At 45.4% G+C, this 17,518-nt stretch overlaps 6 protein-coding genes across 6 annotated transcripts; 2 read left to right on the top strand and 4 right to left on the bottom strand.

The window, feature by feature from the left end:
* Positions 1-4,208: 4,208 nt before the first annotated feature.
* Positions 4,209-5,222, top strand: GLAREA_01067 (HAD-like protein; the record flags this gene model as incomplete). Its single annotated transcript, XM_008085825.1, has 2 exons — positions 4,209-4,274; positions 4,605-5,222. The coding sequence occupies 2 exons, from the start codon at positions 4,209-4,211 to the stop codon at positions 5,220-5,222; spliced, it is 684 nt and encodes a 227-aa protein (XP_008084016.1).
* Positions 5,223-6,513: 1,291 nt separating this feature from the next.
* GLAREA_01068 (ARM repeat-containing protein) lies at positions 6,514-7,173 on the bottom strand (the record flags this gene model as incomplete). The annotated part of the gene is made up of 1 exon (XM_008085826.1): positions 6,514-7,173. One exon carries the CDS (start codon positions 7,171-7,173, stop codon positions 6,514-6,516), a length of 660 nt encoding a protein of 219 aa, XP_008084017.1.
* Positions 7,174-8,084: 911 nt separating this feature from the next.
* On the bottom strand, positions 8,085-8,937 carry GLAREA_01069 (Class I glutamine amidotransferase-like protein; the record flags this gene model as incomplete). Its single annotated transcript, XM_008085827.1, has 2 exons — positions 8,085-8,833; positions 8,880-8,937. 2 exons carry the CDS (start codon positions 8,935-8,937, stop codon positions 8,085-8,087), a joined length of 807 nt encoding a protein of 268 aa, XP_008084018.1.
* A 1,756-nt stretch (positions 8,938-10,693) lies between these two features.
* GLAREA_01070 (uncharacterized protein) lies at positions 10,694-12,901 on the bottom strand (the record flags this gene model as incomplete). Its single annotated transcript, XM_008085828.1, has 4 exons — positions 10,694-11,242; positions 11,290-11,516; positions 11,610-12,643; positions 12,702-12,901. 4 exons carry the CDS (start codon positions 12,899-12,901, stop codon positions 10,694-10,696), a joined length of 2,010 nt encoding a protein of 669 aa, XP_008084019.1.
* A 1,345-nt stretch (positions 12,902-14,246) lies between these two features.
* On the bottom strand, positions 14,247-15,116 carry GLAREA_01071 (uncharacterized protein; the record flags this gene model as incomplete). Its single annotated transcript, XM_008085829.1, has 1 exon — positions 14,247-15,116. The coding sequence occupies one exon, from the start codon at positions 15,114-15,116 to the stop codon at positions 14,247-14,249; it is 870 nt and encodes a 289-aa protein (XP_008084020.1).
* A 196-nt stretch (positions 15,117-15,312) lies between these two features.
* Positions 15,313-16,089, top strand: GLAREA_01072 (Ribosomal proteins S24e, L23 and L15e; the record flags this gene model as incomplete). The annotated part of the gene is made up of 4 exons (XM_008085830.1): positions 15,313-15,337; positions 15,542-15,606; positions 15,661-15,953; positions 16,002-16,089. The coding sequence occupies 4 exons, from the start codon at positions 15,313-15,315 to the stop codon at positions 16,087-16,089; spliced, it is 471 nt and encodes a 156-aa protein (XP_008084021.1).
* Positions 16,090-17,518: the final 1,429 nt, after the last annotated feature.

Genomic DNA, 17,518 nt, shown 5'->3' on the forward strand with positions numbered 1-17,518 from the left:
AGTAACAAAGCATCGTGAAATCCCATCTGTCACATACCAAAGCAAGTCACTCCTACATCCAGACACATACTCCATAGAAACCAGCAGAATCTCAACATCTCATCGTGTGACCTTACCTCCGTACCAAGGTCTCCTCATCATCAGTCGCACATCTTGAAACCGGCCTCCCATTATCTTCCGCTTGTTTCGGCAATTTCGCCATTCGCTCTTGACGACGTCCCCATTTCCTACCAATGGAAATTCAAAATCTCGTCGAATTATAGTTTAAGAGGTCTCGTCATCGCATTACTCGCACGCAACCACTTTACACGTAAGTCGTGGTGATTTGTCTTGACCCCACTAGACATCGTGACTTGCACCGAGGTCAAGCTCGAGCACGCGATTTCGAATGACGACGATTTATCTGGCCACTTCTGATATGACAATTATTAATTAGAATCACGACACGACAGTCACCATAACCGCCATCATGGCATGTTTTCTTGCACGCAATTAACGCTTCCTTTGTAACACAACTCCTGCGTGCTATATCAGATCTGATTACCGCATGCGGGTAAAGTATACCCGGCTTTTACCCACGAGCACAAGCGGATAAAGAAATGCGGATTGCCAATGAATGGTGGGGTGCCACGAATTCATGTAAGGAGTAAGGTAAGGAAGGGAGATGCTTTGTTTGAAACGTATGCGGTGAGCCTTATCTTGCTCGTGGGCTGGAATGGCCTGCGGTTGTGGTTAAGGTGGTTTGAAACGAGTGAAGCTTAGCCTGGGCCTGGATGGGGATGTCATTGTAGGCCTTTGTTACTTATCAACCCCTCTTCACGAGAATAGATGTGGATTGATGGTCTGAGATAAGTGAGGTGAGGTAGGTTTTGAGATAAAGAATTAACCTCTAACAAAGAGTTAGGGATATACCGGGTGATAAGGTTATGGTTGCATGATTGGAGTGTGAGGATAAGGTTGATGGTCTTGTCGATCTGATAAAGAGGTCGGGAGTTGGATGCCGATGATCGCTCGCTCGGTAGAGATGGAGTATCTATTCTCAATTCGGAATAATACTCTAATTGTCTATACAAACTCAAGAAAAGAAGACTGGCTTAGTATTATAACATCCTGTAGCTGAAGACAGAATAGACGATTAGAAGCTATATTGATCTTGATAACTTAGACTTAGTAGCTCTTCGTACTTCGATTTTTTTACTTTCGTACAAGTTCTGTTTTCGTAGACGATTAGATGTATAATGAGGTAATCAATTAGATATAATGTAAATAAACAATCCGTATATAAACGGAATTATATTTACTGTAGGTTCTATTCCTTAAGGGTTCTTACGTACGAAACACGATGTCCTATTTCTACTAATAATATAAAATGTGTCGTACAGTACTGTATGAGCTTACCTACTTACACGTGTCAACATAAAGCTCTCTCGCATTTTCCAAGTAGCGTCTTGTCTCAAGCATCGTGTCGGCACTATTATTTTTCCTTTCCCCCAACCACATGCTTTCAATAATAAAAACATACTATTGCATTCGGAGATTAGACAAGCGGTGAAGTCGCAGGATTTGCAAAAGTCGGTAGGGAGATGGGATGGAAATGCGGGTAAGTGGAGTGCTGCGAGATCTTGAAGAAGGTGGGTTTGAGGCGGGAGGGAAGGAGGTCTGTGAGTTGGTGAGTGCTGGATTAGGAAACTAGAATTTTGAATTTGATTTTCGGTATTGGGTTGTGGGTGGGATTTTGTGTGGCGAGTTTGTTTGGGGAAAGGAGATGGAATTGGTGGTTAGATTTTTGGGTATAACGGGAGGTTTGGATGTCGCTTCGCGGTACGTTTCTAGTCTTCGCTTCAGTTTTTAACCTTCAATCTTTACAATCAACAACAACACAACACAACACACATCAAAACATCTCCACCTCCTACAACCCAAACTCGAAATTCCCTATCCACCACAAAAAAATCTTCCGCGAAATCCACCCACCAGCCCGAACCGCATACACGCCCTCAGATCCTGCCCACACGAAATCTTGCATACATGCACCACGGAAACTAGCCGTTTTGGCCCGCACGCCTTACCGAAACCCACACACTAAACCGCCCAACCCAGGAGTGTAAAAAAATCTCTTCATCTTCACCGCTGATTTGGACGACTAGAACAACCGCGATAAGAGCGAAAAACAGTGCAAGGTTGGGAAGACGGTGAAGAAGGGAAGAGATTTTTCATTCAAGGAAAGAAGGGAAAGATAGAGGAGATGGATAAATCTAAAGTTGAGATCTCGGATGTTGAGGGGGTGATTTTGGATATTGGTGAGTCGCATATACACGTATTGGGTTAGTACATCTGACTAACGATTGGTAGAGGGAACTGTTTGTCCGATTAGTTTTGTTAAGGATGTTTTGGTGAGTTGGAATGTTTTTCCTTATTTTTGGTTTTTTGGTTTGGGGTGAGGTTATTTGGTGGGGAGAGGACCGGTGCGCGGTGTGCGGTGCGGGCCGGTTTGATAGAAGGGGTTTGGGGTGTGGGGTTGTTGATTTCGAGTGAAATCTCGAGTATATCTTTCTAGCTTGATCTGAGTATGCAACGATATGTTCATGCCCTACAATCTCGGCTGGATTGATTGCAAGTCGCAATCTCGATCCGATCACAGAATTCGGTAGAGATTTTCATCCTCTGCGACTTCCAGTGAAGTCTAGGCCGGAGATGTAGAAGCATTTCTACTCGTGCGCGGGTCAAGCTTGATTCGAGGATTCGACGACATTTTCACTCCTCGCGATATCAAATCGTGCCGCACCAATTGCAAGTCGCAATCACAATACATCAAGGAGTATCTCATCGAATGCGATTTGGAGTGAAGTCCAAGGCTTCTGCAATTTCGCTCCACGCGATTTCAGCTTAGATCAAAGGATCCGACGATATTTTCATTATCTGCCGTCTCATTCGTGCTGAACCAATTGCAAGTCGCAATCTCAACTTCATCACAGTACTCGGCAGAGATTTTCAATATTTGCGAAACAACTCCGATCTCGTTCATCCTTCAAAAGCAGTCAGCACACCATCTTTTCACCAGCTCAAATGCATCGCAGCTCAACACGGCATAGAGGGGTCAGTCAGCAGGTCCTGCACAAGTGCTGCCATACCCGCCAACTTTGTTTACCTGGCATCCAACCAACGTATCTCGTTGCTATGCACGAAGCCACACAGACTCTGTAGTGTGTCTGAGGGCTGTTGTGCATGGTGATAGGTTGGGTTGGGATTGCGGGGAAGATTTGTGCCAAGTGGTTACATGTTTTACTGCCACGAGGAGGGGTAATTTTCTGTCATTTAAAGAGGGGAGATGTGATAGTTGGGACGGTATCAGTTCTCAGAAAGGGCTCGGTAAAGGTTTTGCCACCTGGTACGAGGGCATTAGTGTGCTACCTTTTAGGGACCGTTGTTGTGATGTGATATCGGTTACTGGAGTTACAGTGTACTTCGTGGAACCCAGCTGGTTGATGGCTTTTTCTGAGAGATCATGTGCTCGAAAAAGCTCACGCATCTGAGGCATCTCCGAGAAGCTAAACAATTCATAGGATGTTTCAATGCGGTTAAGCCTATTGGTTTCCGATTTCGGTTCTGTTCTCGAGTAGCTGATATGCTAGTGCTTAGTCTAGCTCCTTTCTCATTTTGCTTTGAAAATGTTAGCTGATCAAGCTTCTTTCGAGATCTTTCACTATATACTATCATAACTTGAACGATTGGATTTGACAATCCGAAGTACTGGTAAACATGACTACGGATCTTCGGTCAACTGACTTTACACAACTATAAAGTAAAAGTCACCGTAGTGCTAGGAAAACACACACAAGTACTAGCATGATCTCCTTATCGAGATCTCCACTTTAAAGTCTTTTGGCGACCTTGATATCAGTTGGTCCTATTCGAGTGTAAGATCAATAGTGTACTCGTTAGAAAGTACTGAAGGGCCGATAATGAATGACAACCTCAAGCAGACGCCAGTCGTAAAACACAACGTTTTCACTTATTGTTAGCTATTTGTGTTAAGACTTTCAAATTTAGTAAAATTATACGTATTTGTTTTATCAATATCATTGCTTGACGTCTTATATGAAATCTTGCTAAATGCGTTACGCGTGCTGTTCAAAGTAGTTTGCTCTTAAATCTATCACAGTTTCCATTCATGTGCAAACATAGCTTAAAGTCAATTCCTTCAATCCATGGTCTCACATCCCTTTTCTCTTTACATTGCCAATTCCAGCATAACCAGCACAAACCTTGGGAACGTACAAGAATACTTCACTTTTCTACCATTGCTGAATTCACCCAATTCCAACAGCTCTTTCTAAACTTCATGTCAATTCAGCTCACATTATTCTTTTTCCTGCATCACTAATCTCAGAAACACACCCGACGTGTATTGTTCTTGTAATATTACTGCTTACTGTCTTCCATATCGATTTCTACGATATCTTTACAAGTAAAAACTCATAATCCAGTTGTTTTCATCCTAATACTAAGTTATCACATCCAAAAAGCCCAACCTTACTCTCACATCTCATTCCTCATCCTCTCTTCTCTACATCCTGTTAATAACAAGCTAACACCCTCCACAGTTTCCCTACACCCTCTCCATCCTCCCCACAGTCCTCCGTGAAGAATGGGACACCCCAACCTTCCTCCCCTACCGCGCCGCCTTCGACCCCGAACATGCCACCTCCCCTTCAACCCTCGAATCCCACATCCGCGCCCTAACCGCCTCCGACACCAAACTCCCCGCTCTCAAATCCCTCCAAGGCTACCTCTTCCGCCGCGGCTACGCCACCGGCGAACTCGCCTGTCCTCTCTTCCCTGACGTCCTTCCCGCCCTCAAGCGCTGGAACGCTGCTGGAAAAAAGGTAGTCATCTACAGCTCCGGCTCTGTAGAAGCGCAGAAATTGCTGTTTGAACATACGACTGAAGGGGATTTGAGGGGCTGGGTGAAGGGGTGGTATGATACGCTTAATGCGGGGGCGAAGACTGAGGGGGCGAGTTATAGACGGATTGTAGAGGAGTGTGGGGTGGAGGTGGGGGGATGGGTGTTTTTTAGTGATAGTGTTAAGGAGGTTCGGGCTGCGAAGAGTGTAGGCGTGAGGGCTTATGTGGTTGTTAGGGAGGGGAATGCGGGTTTGAGTGTGGAAGAAAAGGAGGGACAGGTTTTGGTGGGGAGTTTTGAGGGGGTTGAGATTTCGTGAGGGGATTGAGGAGGGTGGGAGTAATGAAGGGAGTAATGGGTGAGGGTAGATGGTAATTGACACTGATCAAAGGGAAAAGGGTAGGCTATTCTATGTTTTTATGGATAGATTCCCAGTTCTTACAAAAACTCAAGAATTTGATAGCGTAGGCTTCGCAAGCTGGAATATTGAAACAAGTGGCATAGCACATTAAGCTTTATATCTTACAGATTCTACTCTTAGTTCTAATTTTCATGCCTGTAAGCGGATGCAGAAAGCCTCTGTAATAAAAGCATAAACTATAAGCTCAAGATCCCACCCTACCCTCAAATATGGTAGTGCTTACTTCCATGATGTGTGTCACTTATATTCCAATTAATAATAGACCACCCCAATCTATGCTTACCTCTACTTAGCTCTACTCTCGCTGAGGATTTTCGGTGCGAGAAAGAGTAATATCGTAATCTAGACACCAGAATATTAATTACGAATAAGAAAGCTCCTGTAGTGTACAGTGTAGTTGAGGAGGACAAAGATACGTGATACTGCTTTGGGAGTGGTTTTGTTTTATTTGATGGGTATGGGTTGTAGTATATGGTAGAGGTGTGGGGAAGAAAGATGCGTTGGATAGGGGAATGTAGGGAGGTGGAAGTAAATACGGAGAATGGATGGTAGATTGGAGGAGTTTGTAATATTTGAGAAGATTGTGGTGGGGGTGGAGATGAGAAGGGGATTTTGCCTTTTTTTTAAAGCTGGGTTTGTTGGATGTGATATGGGGATGTGGGGATGAGGGGATGAGAATATAGGTATTGGAATGAGAATGGTGAAGGAGATGACCGCTTGATTTGTGGAAGGGAATTTGGAATGGTAGTGTGGGTTTACTAAAGTTCTGAGTTTCGTGGAAGTGATGTGATAGGTTTGTGATTGTAGATGTATGTGGTGTATATCTTATTGGGTCTTGTATGTTATAAGTAGCTTAATGCCATGCCGAGTCGACTCTGCTAGAGTTAATTCCTTGTACATTCTATAAAAATATTTCACTAGTTAATAATATCAGAAGAGATGTTTGCTATCTTAACTGATATTTGAAAAGGTATAAATCACATTAATGCTTGTGAGGGTTAATGAGAAAATTTGTATTTCAGTCGTAAATCTTGTTTACATCTGATATGATCCTCTCTATTGCAAGACGCTTTTGCTCTGCTATAAGATGAAGCAGCCACCATGTATATCTCTACAAAACCTAAACGCCAGCCCAATGCAGCCAACTAATTCCCCCTTTCTAATTTCTCAATCATAAACTCTCCCAGCTCTACGTCTCCCCCTTCCCCTTCCCCTTCCCCTTCGCCTCTTCCCTCAACCTCCCAATAACCCCATCAACAGCATCCATATCCGCCGCATCCACACTCCCCAACTCCCCCCACTCCTCCTTCTGTTTCAACTCCTCAACAAGCACATCCATCGCAGCCTGAAAATTCCTCACCGCACTACTAACCGCATAAACCGCCTTCCTCCTCGTCTGACTCTCCTCCCCCTCATCCACCGCCACCTTAACCAATGCCGGCACCCCACCCATCGCCAACAACCTCTCCTGGCTCTTCTCATTATTCTGCACCGCCGTGCCCACACACCACGCCGCCATCATGCGCATCTCACTACTCTCGTCCCCCAGACACGCCAGCAGCGGCGTCCACAACCCCAGGGGACTTAAATTGTTCGCGTTATCCAGGTTCTCGATGAGTTGTTCGAAGTTGTCGAAGGCGATGAGTTTGTTGTCAAGACTGATCTCGGGCGAGGTGATGGCTGTCATGGATTCGACCATGAGGTCTGCGTCTGAGGGGCCGCCGAAGAGGGCGGAGAGGGCTTCGGGTGTGAGGGAGGATTTGGGGGGAGGGGCCGATGGGTCGTTTGTGGTTGCTGAGGAGTGCTCGACGGACCATTTTAGGAGGGAGGAGAGGTTTGGGTCTGCCATTTTGGAGGTGTGGGTTGTGAGGATGTGAGGGTTTGGAGGTTGGCGGGGTAGTGTTTTGGAGGGGTAGAATGGTTGATTTTTGAGATTGCGCGTTTGATACTTTGGTATTTAGAGTTGTCTATGTAGAGATTGAATATACTGTGGTGGAAATCGCAATTGTGATGTTGTTGTTATTTTCGTAGTCGCTATTATATTTGTGATGTATTCCTAAATCTGGCTTTCTTCTCGATGCTTCTAGTCGTCACCAGAATTTTTATATCCCGATCAAGACACCCTGCGTGATTCTACACACACCCCGCCGCCTTCAACATAGAGTACAAGCCCTAATCCATCAACACACTTTGGGCAATACATCATTTTCAATAAGCGTACCTCATACAATGATTGACACCTACCTCATGAAAAGCATATTTTCTATTAATTGAGAGATCATTGCTGACTTTGTATTCATCAAGCAACGTGGCATGTATACCCGACACGTTTCCTGCCTACGCGACGGACGCAATGTTCAGTTCAATCTTGTTCTTTTGAGCGTACAAAATGCTATTGAATTATGAAGAGCCTACAAGGTGCCATTGAATCATGAAGAGGATAGGAACTACTCGGTAGGTATTTGAAGGTACCGCCTTTGGGAGTCTGGTAGCATTCTGGTTGGTAACGTGGATTTGAGATGCATAAGTCCACAGGTTTTCAATTGTTTCCTTTATTCAAGCATATTCCAAGCCTATAGATTCTTTGGTACTTCCTAGCTCACAAGTCTTAGAAATCATGGCAAAAAGACTGTTGTCTATATACATGCCATCTCTCTCATCGAGATCTCGACTCTTTGCGTACAAGCAGGAGAAACATGTCCACGAGGATTTACAGATATCTGCAGTCCTTGACTGGAATATTTCAAGACATCAGATACTCTATCTCACAAATGGCCTAGGCTTCGCAATGTTGGGTGTCGGCGTAGGCGTAGGCGCACTCGGAGCCATCGTAACGCCATTAACAACATCCGAGATATTATAATGCCCGAAAAAGGGATCCCAGCTTGGATCACGATGCCAATCGTACTCCGCGCCCACCGCCAGGTCCTCCGCCGTGGTTGCTCCCCAAACGTGTTGGATCCAAGCAAGAGTAACATCCATACCCGCACTCACGCCTGAAGAACTCCAGACATTCCCATCTACCACCCAGCGAGCCTTGGAATGCCACCAGGTTCGCGGTCCATGGTTCGCCATCTCGTAAAAGGCACGTTTGTTCGTCGTGGCGTTACGTCCGTCTAGGACACCTGCACGAGCCGCTATGCCAGCGCCGGTACAGACTGTGATGAGATATTGCAGTGACGGGTAAGTCGCTCTTACAAAGTCGATGCTAGATTGTATGGCAGCTACATCACGGTTTCCCACTCCCCCTGGGACGAAGAGGACGTCGAGAGGTGGAGCGTTGGCGAAACTGTGCGTGGCGAGGACGACTTCGTCGACGGTGGAGTTGGAGCGGGTGAAGGCTGGATTTGAGGTCCTGATAGGAACGGGGAGGCCGTCGGGGGAGATGATGGTGAGGTTTAGCTGCGTACGGAAGGAGAGGATGTTGAGGAAGTCGAGAGGACCCCAGGCGTCGAGGGCTTGGTAGCCTGGGTAGAGGAGCATTCCGAGACGGAGTCCTAGGGGAGATGCTGGAGGTGTTAGTATGGACTTTTGAAGGAGATGAGATCTTCGTACTTTCCGATAAAACATTGCTTGCGAGAGCAGCACCGAGAAGAACTGAAGAGATACGCATATTCCTTATTTTCCCAATCTTATCTTTCTAGATGAACAATAACCATCACTTCCCTCCCCAACCCTCTCATTATATACCTCAACCCCATCTTCCCCTCCAAGACCTCAAATCACCGACATCCAGCACCTTTCGCACATCACTACATCACAAGTCCGATATTTACGTCAACCAACTCAAACCCTCTCTTACAAGAAACGTCCCAAGAGCATCGGATATTGCTAAAACCTGGGTAAACACCAAGGACCCAGAATCTCGGATATCGAACCCCGGTTCGCCTATATTACATGCATGCGGAGTACGAGGGGACGAGTAGGGTGGGAGGGTTGTTTACCCCACACCTCCACACTTAGAGAGGATGGTCTAGAGAATGTACGAGTGAATAGTGATGGGTCAGGATGCGCTTATTTGAGCTCATTGCTGATGCGGATGGGGGTGGAGTGGTGGAATTGCTGGGCGAATCAAATATATTATTTCATTTCGGTTCAGATGATAACTTACTACTGCTTGTTTCCTATGTCGTCAAAATACCACGATAACTATCACGATACGGAGAATTCTCGAAACAGCGGAGTAGGTAATTCCGTTGCTAACATTCTCTCGTGAACAAGCGAGATTCACACTCGAGGAACATTTTTCATCATTCTACTATGTTTGAACACATATCTGTGTTGTAGAAGAATTGTGTGCATTGACGACCTATCATATCTAGAAAAAAGCTTGTTTGGAACAATAGAACTAATCAAAGATTTTGATTCACAACCTAGGACTTTTATGGAATGAGATATTTAGGCACTAGCAAGAATGTCCAATAAGAAAAATTGTTCAATAATTAGGAAGAGAAAGAGGAAATTCTACAGACTCACCTCTTTTACTGATATAACATATCTTATATACTTCAACATAGTAATCTCTCTAAACTTAAAAAGATTTCTACAGAAGTCTTGACTTTTGACAACGATACATCTAGTAATTCATAATTAGTGAGAGGTAGACAATGTCGTTGTTAATTTCTACTCTCAATAACACATCACCGTTTACAAAATATTATAATAGAAGAAAATGAAATAACCACGAAATCCAAGACATTGTTTAATGACTTATTGTGTTCTTATAGTATTCATTAATACTATAAACGGATCCCTGAGTTCTACATAACTAGATAACTTTCAACACACATTGTAAACATAAGACTATGGTCTTCGAAATTTACGCTTAATGAAGGGACTAAGAGCTTATTTCGAATAAGCTATGGATCGTAGGGGGTTTCCTCTCAAGTTTCTAGTTACCGTTGGAAGAAAAATCGAGTGAGCAGAAGAACATCCTATTCTAGCGATGATCAAAAAAGAACAGACGGAAGTTGTAGATTCTGAATAGTAATGAGAAATGGCATTCCATTACCTACGAGCAGGGAGATATTCGGGCAATGAGTCTTTTCAATGTTGAGAATAAATACACACAGACTCGTAATTCGAAACCACACTATCAAATACCAAATTATTACTAAAAATCTTATATGATACTATGATATTATGTACTTAACACCCAACACACGCATGCATACATATACCAACCCCGCGAAGCTATGAAGCAAAAAACCCAATCCCATGCTTAATGCTACCTCGCAAAATATGCAATATACAACGACCTCCCAATAAACAACATTCTCATAACGAGAATGCATTTCACGTCATTCATCCCCCCACCCCAGACGAGCATCATTCAACACCCAACACACTTTTTCTCAGCACCAGAAAACTTATTCCGCACCAATCAAACTCTTCGGCAAAAACGCAAACACCGTTCCCACGGACGCGAGAACCGACGAAACGGTGATCAAAAAATACGCAAGCCACCTCTCGCGGGTGCTTACCTCCTTCCCAAAGATCTTCAAGTAAAAGAGTAGAGGTAGGATAACGCAAATAGTAAAACACAGGGTACTCCCCATGAAAGCCATGATACTATCGAACGCCGGGAAGAGGATAGCGACTAGGACGAACATGAGGATGACGAAAATACGGATGAGGACGCGGAGGATGCCACGGGTGTAGCCGGACATGCCGGTGAGGACGGGAGTGTCGGAGACGGTTTCAGGGCCGAGACCGGTGAGGGTTTCGATTGTGGAAACGATGGGACGGGCGTTGAGGGGGACTTTGGTGAGGGGGATGATGGCGATGAAGATGCAGAGGAGGATGGAGAGGGTGCGTGGGTAGCCGGGGGAGTCGAGGATGTTGCCGGTTACTTCGTTCATGACGCGGTCGCCGAACATGAGGAGGCCGATGATGGCGATTAGGAAGTCGAGGGAGTACTGGGGGGTGTTAGGGAGGATGGGGTTGGGGAAGGAGGGGGGCTTACGGTGAAGCCGAATGTGACTTTTACGGCTTGTCGGAATTTATGGGGATGCCGCATGTCTCTGTAGATATCTGGGAATACAGAGTGGCCTCCCCATGGTGACATGAGTAGACCGAATGAGAGAGGTAGAGTGAGCCAGTTGTTGGGGAAGAGGTATGTTGCTGCTGGCTCTCGGAGTGAGCCTGGGTAATGTGGCTTAATTAAGCCGTCAACGAAGACGATGAGGACGACTATTTCAAGTCAGCTTGAGGGAACTTACAACCGCGCCCAATGCAAAGACAGTGGCCATTGGAGTTTGAAGAATTGAGACGGGTAATACTTACTGCAAAAGCAAGAGAAGATTCCAAGTACACTGCTAAAGCTCAAAAGCCTCAACGGAACAAAATTCAGGGGTATCAAAATCAAACCACACAATATCTTCCACTGAGTGACACCAAATCCCGGTAAAAGAAGATTAAGAGTGTCTCCAAAGAGGACAACCAAGGCAACACAAGCAGCTAGCAATTCCATCGCAAACAACACGCTCGTAGCAATTCGTGCCTTTTGTCCATAGGATATCAGAGCCAAATCTGCAAAGGTAATGGCATGTGGATCTGCATCCATACACTTTGCCAGAATGGTAGTTGTGTAAGCCGTAACTGCTGCAGCGAGGAATAGGAAAATCGATCCGCAAACCCAACCGGCGTATTTCATGCCCATCGGCAGACTCAGTAATCCGACACCAATAAGGACGTTTGTGGAGTTGAAAATCGTTTGTGGGAGCGTCGATTGCCCAGCAATAACGTAAAGTTTCTTTCCATCTTGCTCGATTTCCTTCACCAATATGGGCGCTCGCTCTCCTTCCAACCGCGCTGCTTCTTGTTCTCTCCATAATTCTCCAGCTCTGTTCATGGAACTTCGGCTAAGCGTAGACTGAAGTGTACCATACGATGCGCCATAACTTCCTGCAAGTGGTGTAGCGAGATGTGGTGCGATGGCAAATATCGAATCTCGTCCCGCAATACTGTTCATCTCACTTCCCAACCTAGTCCTATTCGATTCCTTTCGCATGAGCGGTTCTGTCTCCTCTGGTGCTCCATTATCATCTTCAATAGCATTTTCTGGACTTCCACTCGCAGCGATATGTTCCCTGATCAAAGACCTGTCGGTCCGTCCTTGTTCGATATCCTGCCGTCCATATTCTGAGATTAGACCTGACGGTACAAGTGGTCCTTGGTCATCGCGAACAACGAAGGATGGTCGGTTCGGTGCAACTTCCGCGAATCCTGCTGCTCTGGTCCAACTTCGTGCGAAATTCTCGATACTGTTTACTCCTCCAACATGTGTCAAGGCGTTAAAACGCAGTGCCATCGAGGACCTGTGAGACTGGAATTAGTATAAATAGTTCGACTTCGAAAGCACTTAGTATATCCCACCTCCGTCTGCGCAGACCGTCCTCATTCCCAGTCCTAGCTGTCGAAGGATCAAGATTCGAAGCTCCATCCTCTCCATGTTCGCCCTCACTGAACCGCACACTTCGACCTCCAACCGAGCTTATCGAACTTCGATGTGAGTTCTGAGTTCCATATTGATAATCTTCCCACGTTGTTGGATTTGCGTTCCGCTTGCCGGTCATTTTTTCTCAAATGAAGCTCTTGCGCTCAAAATAATTCACCTACACATCCACACTCTTTTTATTCCGTCAGGGCCTTAGGGTGGGGTGGTGATCTTCGGAAACTTAAGGTTCGCAGCGAATAGCTCACAAAGTAGCAAGAATTAAGTATTGAGACAATGAAAGTAAATGGCAACACCCTTGAGAAAGGACAGAGAAAATTCTGGACAAGAAGAGGAGAAAATGACGAGGATTTCATGATAGTCCCGCTGCCGCTTCCGTCTGCATCTTGCACTTGACTTGCTCTTATCGTAGCTCTGACCCCTATTGGTCAATGCTGCTTGTAATCGAACGAGATGACGCCACCAACAAGCATTAAATGGATGAGGAGAATTGATTATCTTTTTAAATTTATGTTTAGCTATTAAATTCACAACTAAATTCGATATAAACCATAATTCTGCTTCTTTTTTCCTCTCCAAGCTTTCTCACATTCAATCTCGCTGCTTCCGTTAGCTTTGAAGCCGTCGCCTCGAAGTTAAATCGAGACTCTCTGGACATGAATTATGGGTCTTTACCGAGCAAGCCCCGCAGGTTAATTGTTGCACGGACGAAACAGACCTCCAGACCGGGGACGCAAGAAACTTTCTTCCATAGCCCCTGTTCCACATACATGAGTTTTGGTGGGTGTCACAAAACCGATGCAAGCCATATGCATGGAATCTATGGCGAATCTGATATTTCAAGAGGCTTGAAAATTTGCAGGCCTGAAGACTTCCACGGGAAAGAAACGCTGTATCAGGTTGAAAGTGCGATAGTGTGCTTAATGAAGCGTCTTTAACAATCCATTCAGCTAAAAGATCACTGGCCATCTGGAAGCTTGCATACATTGTTATGCTTCAGCCGCACTTATGCTTACTGAGTGCATTGAATTTCGAGTGGATGTGACCACATGACACCCTCCCTCATGTATTGATATCAAGCAGATACATCAAAACTTTCGGTGTGACAACCCTCTTTCAGCACTTGATTTGAGGGGCCGTTAGATCGAGTCTACTTTTCCCCCGACCAAGAACTCTTCTGCCGTGATCGGAACAAAAGATAGTCCCCCGGTATACTTCTCCTGGAATCCTCGAATTGAGGGAGTCTCTATGCTGGTTGTCGGCCGTTCTCTAGTGGCCTGGAAATGAGGAATGGTCTGGTTATCAACTGAACTTCAACCAAGGTTTGTTTGATATGATGTGTAGGCGAGCCAGATTATCCTTAGAATCCGAGCAGTTGTGTCGCTCAAAAGAGGATTCGTCGCATGTTACAAACTATCTCCAAGCTCGTTCTCGTGTTTTGTCTGTCCAATGCTTGTTGGGCTTGCTCACTTCAGAACGATAGAGAAGTTATTCCTATCCTTTCCCGAGCGAATTTCCTCTTTCTTGAACCCAAATTGTCGATTCGTTGTCGGCGACTCTAGTTTCCACAAATAGTAAACCAGCTTATTAGAAAGCTTCTTCTTGATCTGAACAAATCCCAAAGCCATCATGATAGACTCTAGTTTCTTTTCGTCCATATACCGTGAGTTCAAAACACAGGGTGAAGGTAATACCAGGAACAGACAAGGAAATACCGCCTTCAAGTCTTCCGTGTACATCTTGGACTTCAAGAATTTTAGAGTGCGAAGCAACATTGCACCTTTGCCTATGGCATCCGGGACGTAATTGAGGACGAGAGACAAACTGACAATGTCGAAATATTCCGCTTGGCATGTGGGAAGTGGTCGCTCCATGAAATCTTGCTGCTTGATCCCGTCGGCTTGGCTATTCAAATCGATTCTTTCAATGCTGAAAAGCTTGCTTTTCGAGCATGCGTTGGTGAGACTCAGAGCTCCGACTTCCAGTAGTCGAAGAGGTTCGGTGGCTGCTTGCTCTTTCAAAGCCTGGACGGTCGGTTGCAACCACTCCATCAAAACTCTAGAACTATCTCCTCCTCTGTCATTGCTCTGACCGAGAAGACTTGCCTCTTGATATCGTTTCAACCCACCTTTGGATTCAATTTCCCTAGCGATTGCTTCAGCTTTCGCATGATCTCCGTCCTTGATAGCTTGCGCTTTCTGCTTTTCCAAGGTGTGATGAGCTCTAATGAGGGTCCTGGTTGCTTTATTAGATATGGATCGAGTTGATTTTGAAATCGGAGGTCTTCCAGATGACAAAGACTTTAATTTCGTCTTTTTCGTTTTCTTTGTTGCCATCTTTTACACAGAGTCATATTTTGAGGTTGTTGATAGAAACCAGAACCGAAAATTGAGCGGGTCAAGCCAGCACGTGACAAACTTTTCCCTGGCGCTAGCGAAAACGAAGCTCCCACACAAAATTCTACGAGAGATTTTTGAATTATTCCCCATCGCCAACATCGCCAACCACGACACCGACGACAACACCTTCAACATGCCACCAAAGGACCAAAAGAAAGGTACAGCTTACTCCATAATGAAACTTCATACTCCCCATTGAGGCGCAATGCGATTTTGAACTCGACTTTCAATCTTTCGAGAAACGAAACTTCAATCACTCATAATTGCGATGCGCCAACATTGTGGGGAGCAGACATCCGCACCAGCAGCAGCAGATATTGCGAGTTCATCAAGAGCGATTGCTGATGCGTAAGTGATAACAGGTGCCGCCGCCAAAGGCAAGGCTGGCAAACAAGCCTCCGCTGCTGCTAAGTCTGCATTGAAGGGTGTAAGTTGATTATCTTCCTGAACTTCTTTAATCTGATGCTGATAATTTCTGCAGGTCCACTCCCACAAGGTTCGAAAGGTTCGCAAGTCGACCACCTTCCACAGACCAAAAACCCTTCAACTCTCCCGATCTCCAAAATACCCACGCAAGTCGGTTCCACACCAACCCCGTCTCGATGAGCACAAGGTTATCATCCACCCTCTTAACACCGAGAGTGCCATGAAGAAGATTGAGGAGAACAACACTCTCGTCTTCATTGTCGATATCAAGGCCAACAAGAGACAAATCAAGGAGGCTTTGAAGAAGCTTTATGACATTGATACCATCAAGATCAACACCCTCATCAGGTAGGTCAAACGTCCTTAATTTCCATAAACTTTTCTAACATATACTAGACCTGATGGATCAAAGAAGGCCTTTGCCCGCCTTACCCCAGATGTTGACGCTCTTGACATCGCTGCCACCAAGCTCGCAATTGTCTAAACGTATGTCTTGGAAAACGGGTTGGGGCTAGGAATAATGATACCAATATGGAGCTTATGACATTTTGTGGCTGCCAAATAGCGTTCGTCACTTTGCATTCTAACGGCGTAAATGAGGGTACATACCAAATCAAAAATGCACATGAGTGCTTCCTTTCCAACCCGAATTAGTTCTTTTTCTTGACATCTGTGATGTGCTCATCTTGCGCCGCTTCATGACCTCGACCTCGTGGCAGGCTAGTCCCCAGTGCCAACATACACCCTGCGTCGAGTATTGAACCCAAATATGGTCAATTATACGATAGCAATCAACTTGGCTGGTTCCGTTGACTGCTGCCACAGACGCCAATTTGACGCTCTCTTTCTCAAGCAAGATACAACCAGAAATAGACACAGTTTGAAGTGTAAGTGAAGAAACATCCCAGAAATAGGACACTCACTTGAACTTGATCATGCTATTTTCCTCTCGCCAAAGATTGTCGCCATCTTCACTTTCGGGCTGTTCCTTGAGCTTGTGACGAACCACTCCATTCAACTCGCGCTTATTAACTTGCGTTTGCAGACCAATTTGCACCCAAACATTATACCAACCATGGTCTATTGCATACTAGTCTATTTGATTGAGAACTTGCGCCTATAATTCGTGTCCTCAACAACAGCACTTCTCTTTCTCGTGACATTCGAGACATTTCCCCCTCCCCACTTCTAGACCTCAGGTTGGAGAGTGTTACTCACTTAGACTTGACCCTATTCTCTTTCTTTCATACCTCAATTGCCGTGCAGCCATTCCCGTCTATCTTTGGATGTTTTTAGCGAACTGGTATGTTCCAGGGACCAAAACTCACGCTACATGAAATGAACACAGACGTCGTAGGATTTTGAATAGTAGCATGTTGGCTATTTTCTTACTCTACTAGTGGCAAGCGCTTTCCTGCCCTCCAGTCTCCAAACCCTTTTTATACATGAATACAGCTATCATCGTACAATCCATCGACTTCGCCATTCCCGAAACCTCCCTTCCTCTTCCTATTTCATGCCAATTCCAATTGATGAACATGAGCACCAATTCCCACCTCATCCCCCTTCCCCTTCCCCATCGCTTTCATTCCCCCTTTACCCCCTCCCCTTCCCCATCCCCTCCCCCTTCCATCCTTTCACTCTCCTAAGCACTCCCCCTCATCCTCTCCAAATGTTTAATAACCGTCATATTGGCGTCCAAAAACCGATCCACGCAGTTACTCGCGCACGCCTCCTCGGATTTATCTAGTTTGCCGTTGCGGATCGTGCCCGTGACGCATTTCTTAAAACAGGTGTCTGTCAGACTATGAATCGCTAAATCCCGAGGAATCAGTATATTATTCTAACATCAAAGGCCCGCCCAATTGCAACTACGTGAAGAGAGAGGCAGGAGGGGACTGGAGAGATGGGGG

This window comes from Glarea lozoyensis (assembly GCF_000409485.1).
Source record: "Glarea lozoyensis ATCC 20868 chromosome Unknown GLAREA3, whole genome shotgun sequence".
Lineage (NCBI taxonomy): Eukaryota > Fungi > Ascomycota > Leotiomycetes > Helotiales > Helotiaceae > Glarea > Glarea lozoyensis.